General features: G+C 40.8%; 2 protein-coding genes and 1 long non-coding RNA gene across 3 annotated transcripts; 2 read left to right on the top strand and 1 right to left on the bottom strand.

The window, feature by feature from the left end:
- Positions 1 to 148: 148 nt before the first annotated feature.
- LOC144054657 (mitoferrin-2-like) lies at positions 149 to 7234 on the top strand. Its single transcript, XM_077569844.1, has 4 exons — positions 149 to 632; positions 3435 to 3663; positions 3746 to 3802; positions 5459 to 7234. Exons 1-4 carry the CDS (start codon positions 297 to 299, stop codon positions 6010 to 6012), a joined length of 1176 nt encoding a protein of 391 aa, XP_077425970.1. The 5' UTR covers positions 149 to 296; the 3' UTR covers positions 6013 to 7234.
- Positions 7235 to 8044: 810 nt separating this feature from the next.
- Positions 8045 to 15019, top strand: LOC144054662 (uncharacterized). Its single transcript, XR_013294691.1, has 3 exons — positions 8045 to 8092; positions 12668 to 12725; positions 13857 to 15019. It is a non-coding gene; the product is annotated as an uncharacterized LOC144054662 (long non-coding RNA).
- LOC144054660 (homeobox protein Nkx-2.3-like) lies at positions 13619 to 16336 on the bottom strand. The gene is made up of 2 exons (XM_077569848.1): positions 15910 to 16336; positions 13619 to 14447 (listed from the first exon to the last, which is right to left on the bottom strand). Exons 1-2 carry the CDS (start codon positions 16223 to 16225, stop codon positions 13849 to 13851), a joined length of 915 nt encoding a protein of 304 aa, XP_077425974.1. The 5' UTR covers positions 16226 to 16336; the 3' UTR covers positions 13619 to 13848.
- Positions 16337 to 16547: the final 211 nt, after the last annotated feature.

Below are 16547 nucleotides of genomic sequence, written 5' to 3'. Positions count from 1 at the left end.
GAGTTCACAAACTAATGTAATACGTTCATTCGAGGTGGCACATCGTAAGTGCCCGCCTTTCTTAAAGTACGCACTGACCAATGAAACACGCTGTACGTGATTGGCTGCCGTGTCATCCAATAACCTGCTAGATATTATGAGACGTTACCACTAATGTCCCGCCCAACCTTCGCTAACGTTTCCTGGAGGCTCCGCGGACAGCTACCCGATGAGCGACCCGCCAAGTAGTGACTGTCCGGCGGCGGTGGTGCCAGTAGGGTGAGGCTGGCGGATTACTTTTTAAGTCCGCCATCTAAATGGAAGCGGGTGGCTTCGTGTCCCAGCGCACGTCGCTAGACACGCCGGGCGTCGACAACCGGGTTGCAGGGGTTGCAACCGGAGCAGGCGTTCAATGGCTGGGCGGCAGGCTGCTGGGCACCACGGGAGGATTCGTCGGGGTTTTACCCGCGAGGGTGTCCGGAGAGCAGGACTTTTCCCCGGTGTTGCACCGAGCAACCGCGCAGTGCTCGACCGAGGCAGACGTGGACTATGAGGGGCTGCCCCAGGGAGCCACCACCGGCACACACATGCTGGCCGGAGCCGTGGCTGGAATTATGGAGCATTGCCTCATGTACCCCATTGACTGTGTGAAGGTATTGCGTCACACTAATTGCACAATTTCCATAACTTGTGAACATTTTATGACGAATGTCGAGTCTAATTTAACCAAAAGGCGCGTTGCGTAAAGCAGGTAGGCCGCGACGTGACCCTGAGCTCGACTGGCTACAAGCTAACAGGCTTGCAAGTAACCTTGTTGTCCGAGAGGTCGGCTAACTAGCTGTTAGCTATGGGGAAACGACGTGCTGCGGGCAACATTGGATTTGCATTTTGACATTTATTATGTAGAATTTAAAAAAAAAAAAAATCGCATTTTCGGGTAAAATCCAGCAGATAAAGGCGCCAATTGCTTGATGCGTAGCCTGTTTGACTGCCTCTGCTGAAGTGGACCTGCTCGCATCCATTATCGGACACGTTCTAACTCAACTTTATTTTCGGTTGTTTCATGACGCACTTAAACTTTGTTTTCTTTTTAAATGCAAATGTAGGCATGTGTGACGATAGCTCCATCGGGCCGTATCTATTAGTGTCAATTGTAAGTGTTTGGTGAGAAGAAGATGTATGGATGAAGTCATGTCAATGTGAACTTGCGAATAGTGCAATGACGTTCAAGCTTATGTAACCACGAACTTTTCATATATATGACGTGTATTTGTCTGGACTTGGAAGAAGATAACATTGAAAACACCTTTTTACAATGTCCGACAACCAGTGATAAACGTTATCTTTTCGGTTAAAGTTTAATTGACGCTCCACAAACCCGACGACCTTAAGTCAAGTTTATTGCTTCTTTTTAACACCTGGCATAGTTAAACTTGTCAAGAATCGGGTCAGAATTTTTGTTCAATCTTTTCATATACTTGCACAATTGAACTGTCTCAGAATTGTGACATGAGCTTAATGTTTTACACACCGCATCAATGGATAACCAAGAGTTTGTCGACTCTAAAAACTGACGCAAAAGGACAAATTAGCACATCAAGAAGATAACATGTATGTAGTACAATAAAAAATAAATAAGTGAGTGTGTTGTAATTAGTTGCTCGACACTTATAGTACATCCACTATAGTAGCTGATTATTGACTTCTATGAGGTCCTGAATACAAAACGATGAAGTCCACAAAATAAAATACAAATTGAGAGGGTTTGTTTGTACATCACAAATTGCCATCGCAATCAGCAGTTACAATTGTCAAAAAACCCAACTGGTTGCTGTGATGTTTTGTCCGGAACCTTACAAGGAAGTGAAGATTACTGCGGTTAAATTGTCCTTTAGCTCCGGGAAGTCACCGGAATGTTTGATGGAAAGCTTCCTCTCTTCGTCGCTGAGTCATCAACCCGACTTTCCGACCTGAAGAATGCTTCTGCAAACTTCCTCATTGTTAAAGTTACAATTCAAGACTGTTGGGTTGTGCGTGTCGTTCACAAAAGCGCGCCGCGGCGTCGTTGCGTGTCCTTCCGACTGGCCGTGGCACCACTTAGTAAACAAACTCATGTGTCATTTGACCTGTTGATTTGTTCATATGCTTCTTGTCCACTGTGTTGCTGGGAAAGTCGTAAAACTCATTTCCTTGTTGCGGAACTATAAAAACGTCATCTTTTATTCTATCCAGAGACCCTCACAGCCTGTCGAGACCACAGTGTTGCTGCAGTTGGCGGCATTGTTTAAAAAAAAAAAAAAAGGTGGATATGTGGAGCAAACTCAGGATGACTTGACACATTCCGCCTAAGGCCTCCTACTTTTCCCCACAAGTAGAGAGTGGGAATTTCCACAGCGACATCCAGGACGTTTACCTGTGGCCACATTGAGAACATTTGATTGTTGCGTCATCTCCCATAACATGAACAAAAGTCCACTGTTGACCAACGCCTGGTATCTAAATACTGTCAATGAAGCGCGGTCTGTCCGTCATGATCAGCTTTTTCATCTTCAATATGTTTGCTATCATTGTTATTAATTCAAATAATGATCAATACCTTTTAACTCATTCACTGCCATTGACGGCTGAGAACGTCAAAAATACCTTTGAACTATTTCTATTAGTTTAACTTTTTTTTTTCTTCCTCTTTTGTGAACAAGAGTATGAAAAGCTAGATTTTTTTATTGTACATTTAAAACAGATATAAAATTAGTGATTAATAGTGAGTTAACTAGTAAAGTCATGCGATTAATTACGATTAAAATTTTAATCACCTGACGCCCCAAATTTTTTATAATCTTTTCTTCTTCTTTTTTTTAGAGTATTCCCACTTTTGTTAACGAGTATGAAAACCTAGAATTTGCTTCATTGTACATTTAGAACAGATATAAAATTGCGATTAATCGTGAGTTAACTAGTGAAGTCATATGATTAATTACAATTTAAAAAATAATTGCCTGTCACCTCTAATTTTTTATAATAAAAAAAATCTATGAATTTATGGCAGTTAATGAGTTAAAGTTCCAACCACTAAATAGTTTGTCGAAAGCTTCATTTTTGTAGTTTTCACCGTTGACTTTTACCGCCACCTCCAGGGCTTATTAGGTAGTCACCGCCAAAGTCTTTTCACACTGCACTTAGTTTCCTTGTTGTTTGCCGTGAGGCAGCACGCAAGGACGACACCACCCTGGCGCATGCTTGCCCATATTTAGAAGTGTAGAAGCCTACCAGGAAGTACTCGGCTGTTTTTCTCCTGATGGCTTCTCGGTCGCTGTTAGCACTCTGAAATCACTCCGCCAGCTCATCTCCTATTGGACGCGGCTTGTGGCGGGCGTCACCGCATTATCCGACATTTTTCAACTGGTTTGTGAATGCATTGATCTTGATTGGTCCAAATTGTCTTCTTCTCCCGCCAGACTCGCATGCAGAGCTTGCGGCCCGAGCCAAACGCGCGCTACCGCAACGTGATGGACGCCCTGCGGCAGATCGTGCGCACGGAGGGCATCTGGCGGCCAATCCGCGGCGTCAACGTGCTGGCGGTGGGCGCCGGCCCCGCCCACGCGCTCTACTTCGCCTGTTACGAGCGCATCAAGTTCACGCTGAGCAGCGCCATCCACCCCGGCGCCAATAGCCACTTTGCTAACGGTTAGCGAGCGTTTGTGTGTGTGTCTCGTTCCAGTGTGTGATTTTTATTTTATTTTATTTTTTTACGTGTGTTTTTGTGTAGGAGTGGCAGGCTGCATGGCCACCGTCATCCATGACGCCATGATGAACCCAGCTGAAGGTAAACGTGCACGCAGGGAAGTCCAAAGGGTTAACATTTTTTCTTCCTCGCACTCCGCTCATATTAGGCCTTTTCTAAATAATATTAACTCATTCACTGCCATTGACTGCTTTTGACGTCAAAAATTCATTCGTTTTCCACTTTTTCCACTTAAGTTAATAAGAGTATGAAAACCTAAAAAAAAAAAAATGTGAACATTTAGAACAGATTGTGATCGTGAGTTTATTATTGAAGTCATGTGATTAATTACAATTTAAAATAATTATCGCCTCAGGCGATTAAAATTTTTAATTGTAATTAATTGCATGACTTTACTAGTTAACTCATGATTAATTACAAACTTTATATCTGTTCTAAATGTACAATAAAAAAATCTAGGTTTTCACTCTCTCTGTTAAAATAATAGAAATAGTTCAAATGAATTTTTGACGTCGAAAGCCGTCAATGGCAGTGAATGAGTTAATTTATGAAATGGTCAAATGTTCTGCCTGTAATTGTTAACACAAAAAAAAGTCTTGGACTTGTTGACTCTGCTGTTACCCACAAATATCATAAGAAACTACTAAATTACTACTACTACTAAATTTAAAATGTTTGTGTTCGAAAAATGTTTGCTTGTAAATTGGATTTCTTTTTTTTCTTTCTTTTTTTTCTTCTTTTTTTTTCTTTCTTTTTTTCTTTTTTACAGGAGAGCTCCGTATTGTTCATTCGATTTGACATCATCATTGCTCTCCTTTTTTTTTTTTTAATCCAACAAATCAATTTAAAAAAAATTAATAAATGTTTGTTTTTTTTGTTTTTTGTTTTGTTTTTTGTAAATTGGATTTCTGACCACACACCGTCAAAGACAAAATGGCCTAAGATTATTTTCAACCTTATATCTCTGTATCTGACCTGTGGATTGAATCATAAGGAGGATTATTTTCTGAAGATCTGAGAACCATATTTAATTTTTGTTGGACTTGAAACTTCAACTACAGTTAAAAGAGCAGTTTTATTTTGGGAACAGTAGTTTTTGTTTTTGAAATATTATTATATTTTTTCTTTGGGCCAAGTTTTAATTTTTTCCTTTATCTTCCTTTCTGTTTTTTGTGTCTGCAAAAAAAAACAATCAAAAGGGAAAAAATATATATTTGTTTAAAAAAATATATTATTATTATTTTTTAATCATTGGCTGGTTATTCAGGTATCGAAAATTGCCAAATATCGGAATCTGCCATTTAAAAAAAAATATCATTAATCAATTCATCAAAATCAAGTATTTGCTGATTTAAAGGAGAAGTCAACCTTAAACATTTCTTGACAATAATATGTTATATGTGACCTCGCTAGTCTAAACATGATTAATATTACATTTGTGGAATATGAGTTATGAAGCAAAATCCAGCCGTTTTTATCCATCTCAGAAGGCGGCCATTTTTCCACTTGCAGTCGACTGAAGATGACATCACAGTTGCTCAGGCCACGACCAATCACAGCTCACCTGTCTTCTGAAGCTGAGCAGTGATTGGTTGTTACCTGAGACCTGAGCAACTGTGATGTCATGTGGCAAAATGGCCGCCTTCTGATTTTGATGAAAATGGCTTTTGACGCTACTAATGCAGTTTAGGGGTCGTCTTCCTCTTTAACTGACACATTTTTGTCGTTGTCCCACAGTGGTGAAACAGCGCATCCAGATGTTCGGCTCGCCATACCGCGGCGTGCTGGACTGCGTGGGCAGCATGTTGCGCCAGGAAGGTCCGGCGGCCTTCTACCGCAGCTACACCACGCAGTTGACAATGAACGTACCCTTTCAGGCGCTCCACTTCATGACTTACGAGTACCTGCAGGAGGCGCTCAACCCGCACAGACACTACCACCCCACCTCGCACGTGCTGTCGGGCGCGCTGGCCGGCGCGCTGGCCGCCGCCGTCACCACGCCGCTCGACGTCTGCAAGACGCTGCTCAACACGCAGGAGGTGGCGGTCGCGCACGTGCTGCAGGCCGACGTGGGCGGCTCGCCGGCCGCGCGCCGCATCTCCGGGCTGGCCGAGGCCTTTCGGACGGTGTATCGCACGGGCGGCGCGGCGGCCTTCTTCAAAGGCGTGCAGGCCCGCGTCATTTACCAGATGCCCTCCACCGCCATCAGTTGGTCCGTCTACGAATTCTTCAAATACGTCATCACCAAGCGGCAGCACGACAGGCGCCTGCGCGGCGATGCCGACAAATGAGCCGGTCGAGAAGCGCGAGGATGTTTCAATGGAAAAGGTCTCCTTCCGTTGGCCAGCAGATGGCGACAAACTTGAGTTGTGTGAATCCTCTCAAAACACTCGACGTGCAAGCTGTCAAAAAATAATAATATTCAGATGAGAGAATATATTTGACTTAAGTGCTCCATGCTAATATACTGACCATTTAGTCTTACTACATAAATAGTGATAGCAAACAAGCTACTACTAGCTTGAATTTGGCCCGTTTTATTGATGTCACTGTTAAATTCCATCAACAATACCACACCCGTACTATTTAGTATCGGCCATCTGTCGATAATGCCTGCTTTCCGTTAGGAATCCGCAAAAGTTGAATCTGAGCTGAAAAGGCCTTTAAAAATGATATTTTGTCCATCAACAAGAGTCCGGTTCCCTTGATTTATCTTTTGCAGATTGCAATGATCTGGATGATTAAGAATTTACAAAAAACATCCCGACTAAGAATTCTGGAATCTGCCAAAATGGCTTCTTCCTGCATTTCTAGCATGGGCCCTTCGTACTTTGCGAAATGAAACAGTTTGGGCTTTTTTTTAACTTTCTGGAAAATCCTTGAAAAAAAATAATTCAACGTTGACACCATGTTCTGTCTGCATTCAAAGTAAAAATACTTTGTAAACTACCATTTCCATTGGATCTCATTTGGGTCCAGTATTCCCAAATGGGAAATTGGCCAAAATGGTGCTTTGAGCCAAAATGGCCGGCTTCCTGTTCAGTTTTGATTATTGAGACGTTTCGGTGTCGCCTAAAATACATATTCACCCGTGCACACACAATTTTGCATCAACCAGATGAGTTAAGAATCATCACTTTGACGTTTTAAACTAAATTAGCTAATAAATGTAATTAGCATCTCTTGCTTACGTCCAAATATAACTCCAGACGTCACGCTTGCCTTCAGTCAGCTGCCACACAGCCAAACGCACAAACGTTACTGCTCCTTATGGAGGTCATACAGACAGTTTCTATATTGTCTTCTCTTCTCCTGGGCTGTGCGCAGGCAGGGAAGGTTTTGTTCTGCTTTGAAAACCAAAGAGAACAACAACAAAAAAGTATGTGTGAAATAAGAAAGCGACTTGAGCTCTTAATTTTTTTTTTTTTTTTTTTTTTGCTTGTGAATAAAGTCGCAAAAGGCAGCTCCTCGCAGAAGCAGGGTCTTCTCTTGGTGCTCCACTGAGACACGCCAGCATTTGTCCATGACTCGTTTTTTTTTCCCGCCACTCTGTCTCGTCTCTGTCACCTTTACAAATGTTTTTTTTTCTTCTGCAAATAGCTTACATCTAATGAAACTCCCTAATTTACCATCTCAAAAAATGAGAATATTGCGTCTATTCATAAAGCACTTCTTGAAGAAAGTGGATTTACAAAGGGCTTCTTTAAACTAGACTCATAAGTCTTGGAATTTTTCCAAGATGCAATCAAAATATATATTTTTAATAAATGGGAATTGGCCTTTTCCCATTTGTTTGAATTTAGTTAGCTATTTAAACTGAACTATTGAAATGAAAATTTCGTATTCAGATTTCTAATTTACTGATATGCAATTGCATATTATGAGTGAGCTGAATGTAAGGGACTCTATAATTTAAAGCCTTTATCATTTAATTCAAAATAGAATTGAAAAACAAGATAAAGTGGAACGAAAATTATGCCGTGCAAATAAATGGTAGTCCCTATATTGACAGTTGCAGCAACCTCGGATGTACATTCATAATGTCACGTATATATTGTGTGGCACTTGAGTGTATAATTTGAATTTAATGTCAGCCATCGTCTGGTTTAATTCGCACAGAAATGAAGGTAAATTAGATTTATGTTGTTGTAGTACTCCCGTGTGCTCAGCAGAGAGCGCTGTTGTCTATACGACTAGACATTACCAGAGAGGTCGTTTTTGTTGTCGGAATTCGTTTTTTGTTTCGTTTTGTTTTTTGCACGTTGCAGGTTTTTAAACTACTTTACCCAGAATCCTGTGCTGTTCCGAGCGAAGATGGTTCAGGTGCGGATAAAGCATGTTGATCGAAACACCTGTCACCTGCATGCACAGGTAAGACTGCACATTTCTGAAACGTAATCTACCAGCTTTTTAACCAGTATAGTAAAGGAGTGTCCTATAATGCACTGCAGTTGTCGTCGTAACTTGACAGACCGGAACAAGAAGCGTAAATGTGATTGAATGAACGCAAGTTGTTTGCAATAAAGTGGTTGACGAAATTGCGAAGAAAATGCTGGGAAATGAACATATAACAATGTTTCAATGGGGAAAGTGGAAGCCAAATCCAAAATTGAATCGGAAGTTCTCTAAATGGTGTTGGGGCGTGAAGGGTTACTTCAGGTCAGTTGAAGAGAAGGGAGAGGCTTTGAGTTTGGGTCACTCATGTCTTAGTGGCACGTTAAGAATGAATGGGGTAGATGGCACGGACTTCCGGGTTTTACACATCAGCGCCGTTTCCACCCCCCAACCGCACGCTCCCACTCATCGGCGGGAGGGCGTCTGGGCTATATGAAATGCTTCGGACACTGAGACAGACACTAAAAACTCGCACCCGTCGACGGGAAGGCGCAAACGAGGGGCACAAAGGCGGAAGCGCAAGTACTGGGACGTGACCAACACATCGCAAACCGGAAACGAAAACCCGGAAGTCCCGCCTTCTCCGTGGCATATAGTCCATAGGGAAGAGCAATGTTGGTGTTTACCAAGTTCTAGAAGATGTACTATCTAAGTGCAATAATTACACAGAACGCAACAGTGGAGTGAAAGGGAGGTGAAAATGGAATATATCACGGAAAAGGGACTGAAGATAGATCTCTATTTTCTTTAATGATACAGGTTTAATAGGAATGATATACAGACAGTACTGCAGTTGTTTACTGTAATCTAATGCATTATTATTATTATTATTATTATTATGCTTGGTTTTCTAGCATAGACTGCCAAGTCCCTTTGCACACTCCTGCGCAGTAGGTGGCGATATGCACCAAAGAGATGTAATCCACCAGCAAATTAAAAGAAGACAAATGCTTCTAATATTTTGTGCTGTACAATGAGGGTAATTGGGAATATATGTCACAAATGATTAAAGATATATATATATATATTATTTTTTTTAACTTTATCTTTACAACACTTGATTGGATTTTAGCTATCTTGTCGTCAAGAAGAATTGTCCAGTGAAATGGACTCAAATTAATCACAGAGCCTCAGTTCAAGGCGTTTTTGTTGGTTTTCTTTAAAGACAAACAAGATGTTCGGCGCGTGGCAGTCGTTGGAAGAACGATGATGAATGTTAGCGTTAGCATGAATCATTACACGTAAAGTGGAGGCTGCGGGCATGGATGGAAACATTAACAAGTGTTCCCCCATGGAAAGTGCAAAAACCATTTATCAAAGTGTGTGTGTGTGTGTGTGTGTGCTCATTTATCTGTCATGTCACATACGTCTGACTTCGACAGAAGATGCATGACCTCCCAGTCCAACATGTTGGATCATCTTTCCTTTTTTATTCCTTTCTCCTCTTTCTTTTTATCTTTGAATGTGTTTTTCTGCAGGCAAGCACAGCAAACTGAGAACTATGAGACAATTAGGTATATATTAAAAAAAAAAAATCATGTTTGGTTTTCAAACAAACAAAATTGACTGTTTTTTGTAACCAGGTAAAAGACAATGTTGAAAAAAAATCCTGCATCATTGTGCCAAATATTAAGACTCAGTTGTGTATTTTTTTTTAAAAAAATCTTTCGAACAAAAAAAAACCTTTCTTTAGCGTTTTTTTTTCATATCTTGCTCACGTCAAAATTGTGCTTTTGTGGTTTTTCTCGTAACTGCAAACAAGTTTTCTTCTGTTTTTCTGTAGTTTTTCTTGTAATAGTGCCAACACAAAAATTGCATTTGCATTTTGTCACGTAACCGTACTAACACAAAATTTGCTTATATGTTTTTTCTGTGAACACTTTTCTAGTTTTTCACATAACCCCACTTTCCCAAAAAACAAAGTATAACCCTACAAAAAACTAAAATGTTGTCTTGCAGATTTTTGCTAAACTTTATGAAGTGTTTAAAGTCTGCTGGATAAAATTTTTTTTTTAACATCTTGCATCACTTTTTGTGAGTTTTATTTACACTCGACCCCTGATGTGTTTTTTTTTTATTCATTTTCTTTTGCAGCTGCATTTGATAAACAACTCAAAACAAACTTCCCCGCGTGAAAATTTACTTGTGTTTTGCCGTGCACTGTCACTTTAGGCCGAATGTGGGCGGCTAGCCTAGCGGATCAGCGCCGCTCGTCTGTTTCCCAGAAAACGTGATGCTTTTCGCCTCACTTACGCGATTAAATGTGGACACTCGCCTCCAAATATTTACAGAAGGTTGATGGACGGGCCGGGAGCGTCTGTTGGCCGCCGTCCCGGACGCTCGCCCACCACGGACGAGAAGAAGAAGCTTTTCCCAAACATTCCCAAGCGAGCTAAAATCTATGAGCCGCTGTCAGGAAGTCTGACGTGAAAGCGCAGGCGGACGACGATGAGCAGAACTCCCGGCACTGACCTACATTTACAACCTAAATTCTGATATCTGCTCAATGAAATTGTATTTTATTATTCTCAACAGTCTATTCTCTTCATTTCATAGCGTTTCTCTTAGCTGCATTGCTCCCATTATATTGTCCAATCAGATTTCAGCCTCTATATGTTGCCATGTCAATCTAATCTGCTCGCGGCCTTCACAATCAGTTGTGCTGGTTGATTTCATTTAAACTGCAATGACAATGTTTCGCGAACCAATCAGAGTTCAAATTCAACCTCTCAGGGGCGGAGTGCTGTCCTGAGATGATGTCATCACTTTCCTGTCCTCTGATTGGTTGGTCAGAGCAAAACCAGTCTCCCAATAGTTTTTGTGTCATCCAACAAATTAAATGAAATGTGTTTGTCGTTTTAATGCAATCTTACCTGAGCCTTGTCGTTCGAACATATTGCAAAGTGTTTGCATAACATAATGATAATAATAAAAAACAGTTCTTTATTACTCTTGGTTACTTCATTTATCCTCCGGAGTGTCAAAATATTAGTGACACATCCCATCCCAAACTGATTTAGTCAACCAGGAAAAGTTTTCTTTTGTATTGGAATGCAATTTGCAGGTACCTAATAAAGTGACCTGTGCTAAAAAACAGCCATTCACTTTTAACCATAATGTGCCATGTTATTTAAAGGAGAGAGAAAAAAAGCAATGAATATCTGGACGCTTTCCAGCTCGCCCAATTCAATAATTGATGCACTAATTATCAGCCCTTAATCGCGTTGTTTTAATAATTAAGCTGCACTTGGTTGTAAGTGACTAATGAGCATCATTAATAAACTTGCTGCCTATAATTATCAGTGACTGCTACAACAATTTGTTTTCATCATTGTTTCATCCTCTTGGAATCATTTAAGGAAAATGTTTTGCTTTTGGTTCCTTCTTAAAAAATGTTTACGAAAAAAAAGTCATGCTGCAAAAACCTAAATAAGTCACGTGAAAAGAACAGAACATACACTTGATTAAAAAATTTGTCTGAAAGACTACACTAAATATAGCCAAACAAATACAGAAAGAAAGAAAAAAAATATGAAAAAACACACTTTTTTTTAAAGGCTTTAAAAAGATAAGCTAAAATCGACTAAAAACAAAAGCAAAGAACAGTCAGTGCACTGCAAAAGAAAGCAATAAATGAAAAAGATGAAAAACATATTTAAAAAGATGAAGTGAGTGTATGCTAAAAAGTTAAAAAGAAAATCTGGACCCAAAAAATTGAATAAAAATAATGGAGGCCACACAAAAAAAGAAACAAAACTGAAAATAAAATATAGGCTACTTATAAACTACTGACAGTGGAAAATTTAACAAAAGGAAAATAAAATAGACTAAAAAGAACAAGAAAACCAAAGTAAAAATGCAAATGTAAACAAATTGAATGTCACTTTGTAACGTGTTAAATTTCACATTAATATTAACGTTAAAACGTGATCAATTCAACTTTCGCATTGGCAAAGCAAAACGAAGCACTTCCGGTTCAGGTGACTGGCGGAGTCCGTGTGTGTGTGTGTGTGTGTGTGTGTACGTGCGCGCATTCGTGCGTGTATGTTAATATGATTTTTTTAAAAATTCATTTTTACTTGTTGTTTTTATAAGACCCTTGTAGTTACCTCAACTTCGATGTATAGATACAATAGGACTTGAACCGGAAGTCGAACTTTCAACGTCATCATGTTTTAACGCGCTAAATTAAAACTTAAATGTAAATTTGTCACGTTATAACACTTGATAATTCTAACTATATGTGTGAAAAAGCAAACCTGCATGACGCAATTAAGGAATTAAAAACGTTTGACTTTTCATGAATGGAACTTTTTGTCGCATGTTAATGACCTCACTTGCCCAATTAAAGCTGCTTTTTTTCCTCCTTTGTAATGAACTAAATAGATTGAAGTGCTACTTGTAAGAACAAGCACCCCCTCCACACACACACACACACATAAAGCCACATAATGAACCGACCCGTGCATTTCCACTTGTACCCCCTCCCTTCCCTGTCCACTGGGATAAATGGTGCAACTTGTAGCAATAATGCCCCCTTTTTTTCACGAGCACGACCCCCACTGGACTGCCCCTCCTTCCATCTCGCACCTCCACTGTGGACAAAAAGGTAAAGTGCACGCGCGTCTTGTCTTGGGCTGAGGGGCATGTGCCCGCACTACACCATTATGACCCCCCCCCCACCCACCCCTCACTTGTTTTTTTAAACGCCTTTCTGTGGGGTGCCACTTTCTCAATGGAGGAGCCCAAATTGGAGCTCCTGTTTTTTTTTTTTTTTTTAACTCACACTGGTATCGGGACAAAGGGTTGAGCCAAGTTTTGGGGGGTTATTTATTTTTATAATAAAAAAAACAACGAAGTGAAAACAAAGTATACTTTAAGAAAAATAGTAAAACTACGGAGAGCAATGACTAAAACAGAGCAACAAAAAAAACTGTATTGACAAAAACAACGGGATGAAAAACGAGTTTTACAAAAAAGGAAAAACTTTGCTAACAAAGAAAACAGCAAAGATGCTGAAAATGAAAAAATAAAATACTAACAAAAGTAGCAACAGGGTCACTAAAAAATTGCTATGAGTAACAAAACAACAAATCTACAAAAACAACAATAGAGCTACACACAAAATCTTCCCAAAAAATAAATCAACACTTGTACAAAAAATAAAAACAATATACTTCTACAAAATAAAGATACGCAACAAATTAAGCAATTTGCCAAAAACAAAACACAAAAAAAGTCTGAAAAACAAAGAAGAGGGGAAAAAATATACATCAAACAAACAAAAAACACGAAAGCACACTCTTCAAACTGCTGGATCAAAAATTGGGCCGGCATCCAACACAAACAAATTGTACAAAACAACCCTAAAAATGGTGTTACTTTGATAGCAAACAACCCAAAGTTGGGTCAAACTGACTCGTATACGCTTTAGTCCATTTTTGGGGGGACCAATATTGGGTTATTTTTGACTCAGCAATTTTAAGCATGTGAAAACAAAACTGCAAACTCGCAAAAAGAATCATTGCACTCACCCAAAACAAAAAACGGACTCCAAGCCATTTAGTCTTTTTTTTCTTATTTATTTCTAATAAAGTCTCGGCAACGCAACAAACAACAACTTGCACCCATCGCGAGTCCTCTCTCCGCCGCAATTATGTGACGTCATCATTCCCGTTAACGAACAAAATCATGCGGCTCTTTTTCTCTTATTTTTCTTCTTCTTCTTTCCCCTACCAAGCCCGGATGCCGCCCTGGTGGTTGTGTGCCGGCGCCGAAGACACCTGCAAGCCTCCCAAGTTGACGAAGCCGTTGGGGCAGCCTGCCGAGCCGGACCCCGGTCCGTACGGGCAGCTGCCGTTGCTCTGCTGGTGGTACGCGGGGGCGCCGTACGCGTAGGCCGGGTAGCCCCCTCCGTAGCCGTACGGTCCGGCGGCGCTGGGGTAGCCGGGAGTCGAGCCCCCGCCCCCTCCTCCTCCTCCTCCTCCACCGCCGAGGCCGAGGCACGGCTTCCCGTCTCGGACCAGCACCGGCACGGCCACGCGCCTCGGCGGCGGCGGCGGGGCTTGGTGGTGCTGCCCGGCCGCCTCCAGGCTCCTGTCTTGCCGCTGACGTTTGCACTTGTAGCGGCGGTTCTGGAACCAGATCTTGACCTGGTTGGAGGTGAGCTTGAGGGCCGAGGCCAGGTGCTCTCGCTCGGGCGCCGACAGGTAGCGCTGATGCTTGAAGCGACGCTCCAGCTCCAGCACCTGAGCCTGGGAGAAGAGCACCCGGGGCCGGCGACGGCTGCGCGGCTTCATCGAGGAGGCCTCGTCCCGGGACGACGGAGCCTCTGCACGCAAAAAAAACCAACAAAACCGTCGCTTGCCTTAGACCAAATACACAATCGCGAGTTACAATAATAATTCAAAACAAATATTCAGTGAAAATACGTCCACTAAAATACACAATCAGGCCAAAACATAAAGTAAAAAAAACAAACAAAAACACACACAATTGTGATGAATAAAATATAAAATACGTACACAAAAAAAACATAAATACGTGTAAAAAGGTATATGTAAAAAAAAAAAATATATATATATATATATAGTGGTTAAAACATTGTTGAAATGAAAGATTTTGCACACAAAAAACATGTGTTAAAAGTACAATGAAAATACACAAGTATGTGTTAAAATTTCAAAAAAATACACACACAAAATCACAACACCGACTTTTTATAAATTCGTTATTCTTTGGTGAAAAGTGCACCACTTAAATATTATTAGTATTCCATGTATTATATATTCTTGTTATCCTTTGAATTAAACAAATATTGACGTGTGCAACACTGTTTACTATTCATACTGTACAATTAAAAAAAAAAAAAAGGCTGCAATTGATCTGATCTGAAGATAATCCTTTCTGATGGAAAAAATAAAGCAGCACTTTAATATAGATTCTTATTGTGTTATTTAAAAAAACAACTTTTTTTTGTCTTAGTGTCCATTTTTTTCGAGAACCTTTTTGGACATTGAATAGAAACGCGCACTTCTCACAACTTAATGTCTTTGTGTTTTATGGCCTGGACCAGGTGTCAAAAAATATTTTCCCATAATTGTACTAATTCAAGTTCAGTTGAGTAATGAATAATGCCGAAATATTTCAATATTAAAATAAAGATTGTTACATTTTTATACCTCTTGATCCCACTATCAATATACTTTTTAATTAATTATAAATACTTTTTTTTTTAATTAGTCTTTTTTTTTCATTGTTATCACTTGGCTGACTCTTGTGTCAATAGATTATTTAAAATCAAATAAAAACTTTAAAAAATATATATATATATATTAATGGGTGTGAATTACTTTACAAACGGGCATGTTTTAAATGTTCAAACTCACTACATGTGTGAAATGTTGCACTTGAGCCCCCAGTTGTTGTTTCACTCTAAAAACAGCTGGGTCAAAAATGGACTGATGCTCTATATGACCCAACTTTGAGTCAATAAATGAGTCTTTTAGTGTAACTTTTCTAAAAAAAAAACAACAACCCAGAAAGTTGGGTCAAATTAACCCATGAAGTGGATCGGTCCATTTTTGATCCATAATTGGGTTACTTTTGACCCAACTGTTTTTAGAGTGTGTTTTTTTTTTTTGGGGGGGGGGGGTGTTTATAAGCTTTAAATGTACATATATTATGTTCTTGTTTCAATTTTTTTTTCAAGTATGACGTTACTGACTAGTCAAATGTGGCTCTCAAACCACTTCAAACAATTAATTAATTAATTGATTGATTAATTGACTCACTGCTCTCCTGCTCGTCCATGCCATCGGTGGCCTCCCCCTTGGGTCCCTGTAGTCCCCCAGGGAACCGGTCTGGTGTCAGTCCACGATCCCCCGAGCCATCTTCCTCCTCATCCTCATCCTCGTCCAGGGCCCCGAGGAAGATGGTGCGCTCGGGGTCCGAGAAGGTCGGCGGGGCTGGGGGGCTGCCCCGGGCCAGCATGCAGGAGGGCGGCGGGGGGCTGTGGTAGTGGACCATGTGGACGGAGGGGTACTCCTGTCCCGCTTTCAGGATGTCTTTGACGGAGAAAGGCGTGGAGGTCTGGAGCATCGTCGTCATCGTCAACAACAACCCCCCAGACCCGCTCTCAAGACCCCCATGGCGGGCTCGGGTGCGAGGGAGTCCGCCCGAAGAGTCCACGTTACCCGATGTGGTGTGAGGGACACTGCCAGCTCCCAAACTGGGAAAGAGGGAGGGGGGGGGGGGCAAGGGAGGGGCCAATCACAGAAAGACAGAAAGAAGGCGGGAAAGTGCGGGAGGGCAATGTGTGTGTGTGTGTGCGTGCGTGTGCGTGTGTTTGGACATGCAGGAAGCGACCTGTTAGTCCTCCTTAGTGATTGTAAATATTTACACCCACTTTTCATTCTTCTTTTAAAAATTC

Source organism: Vanacampus margaritifer, chromosome 7 (assembly GCF_051991255.1).
Source record: "Vanacampus margaritifer isolate UIUO_Vmar chromosome 7, RoL_Vmar_1.0, whole genome shotgun sequence".
NCBI classification, from domain to species: domain Eukaryota; kingdom Metazoa; phylum Chordata; class Actinopteri; order Syngnathiformes; family Syngnathidae; genus Vanacampus; species Vanacampus margaritifer.
This window is presented reverse-complemented; position numbering and strand designations above follow the sequence as displayed.

Excerpts from the sequence above, each read along its gene's own strand:
- LOC144054660 (XM_077569848.1), bottom strand. The coding sequence starts at position 16,225 with ATGACGACGATGCTCCAGACCTCCACGCCTTTCTCCGTCAAAGACATC. Across the intron at positions 14,448-15,909 it reads CATGGACGAGCAGGAGAGCA|AGGCTCCGTCGTCCCGGGAC; the intron begins GTGAGTCAATTA and ends TTTTGCGTGCAG.
- LOC144054657 (XM_077569844.1), top strand. The coding sequence starts at position 297 with ATGGAAGCGGGTGGCTTCGTGTCCCAGCGCACGTCGCTAGACACGCCG. Across the intron at positions 633-3,434 it reads ACCCCATTGACTGTGTGAAG|ACTCGCATGCAGAGCTTGCG; the intron begins GTATTGCGTCAC and ends TTCTCCCGCCAG. Across the intron at positions 3,803-5,458 it reads CATGATGAACCCAGCTGAAG|TGGTGAAACAGCGCATCCAG; the intron begins GTAAACGTGCAC and ends GTTGTCCCACAG.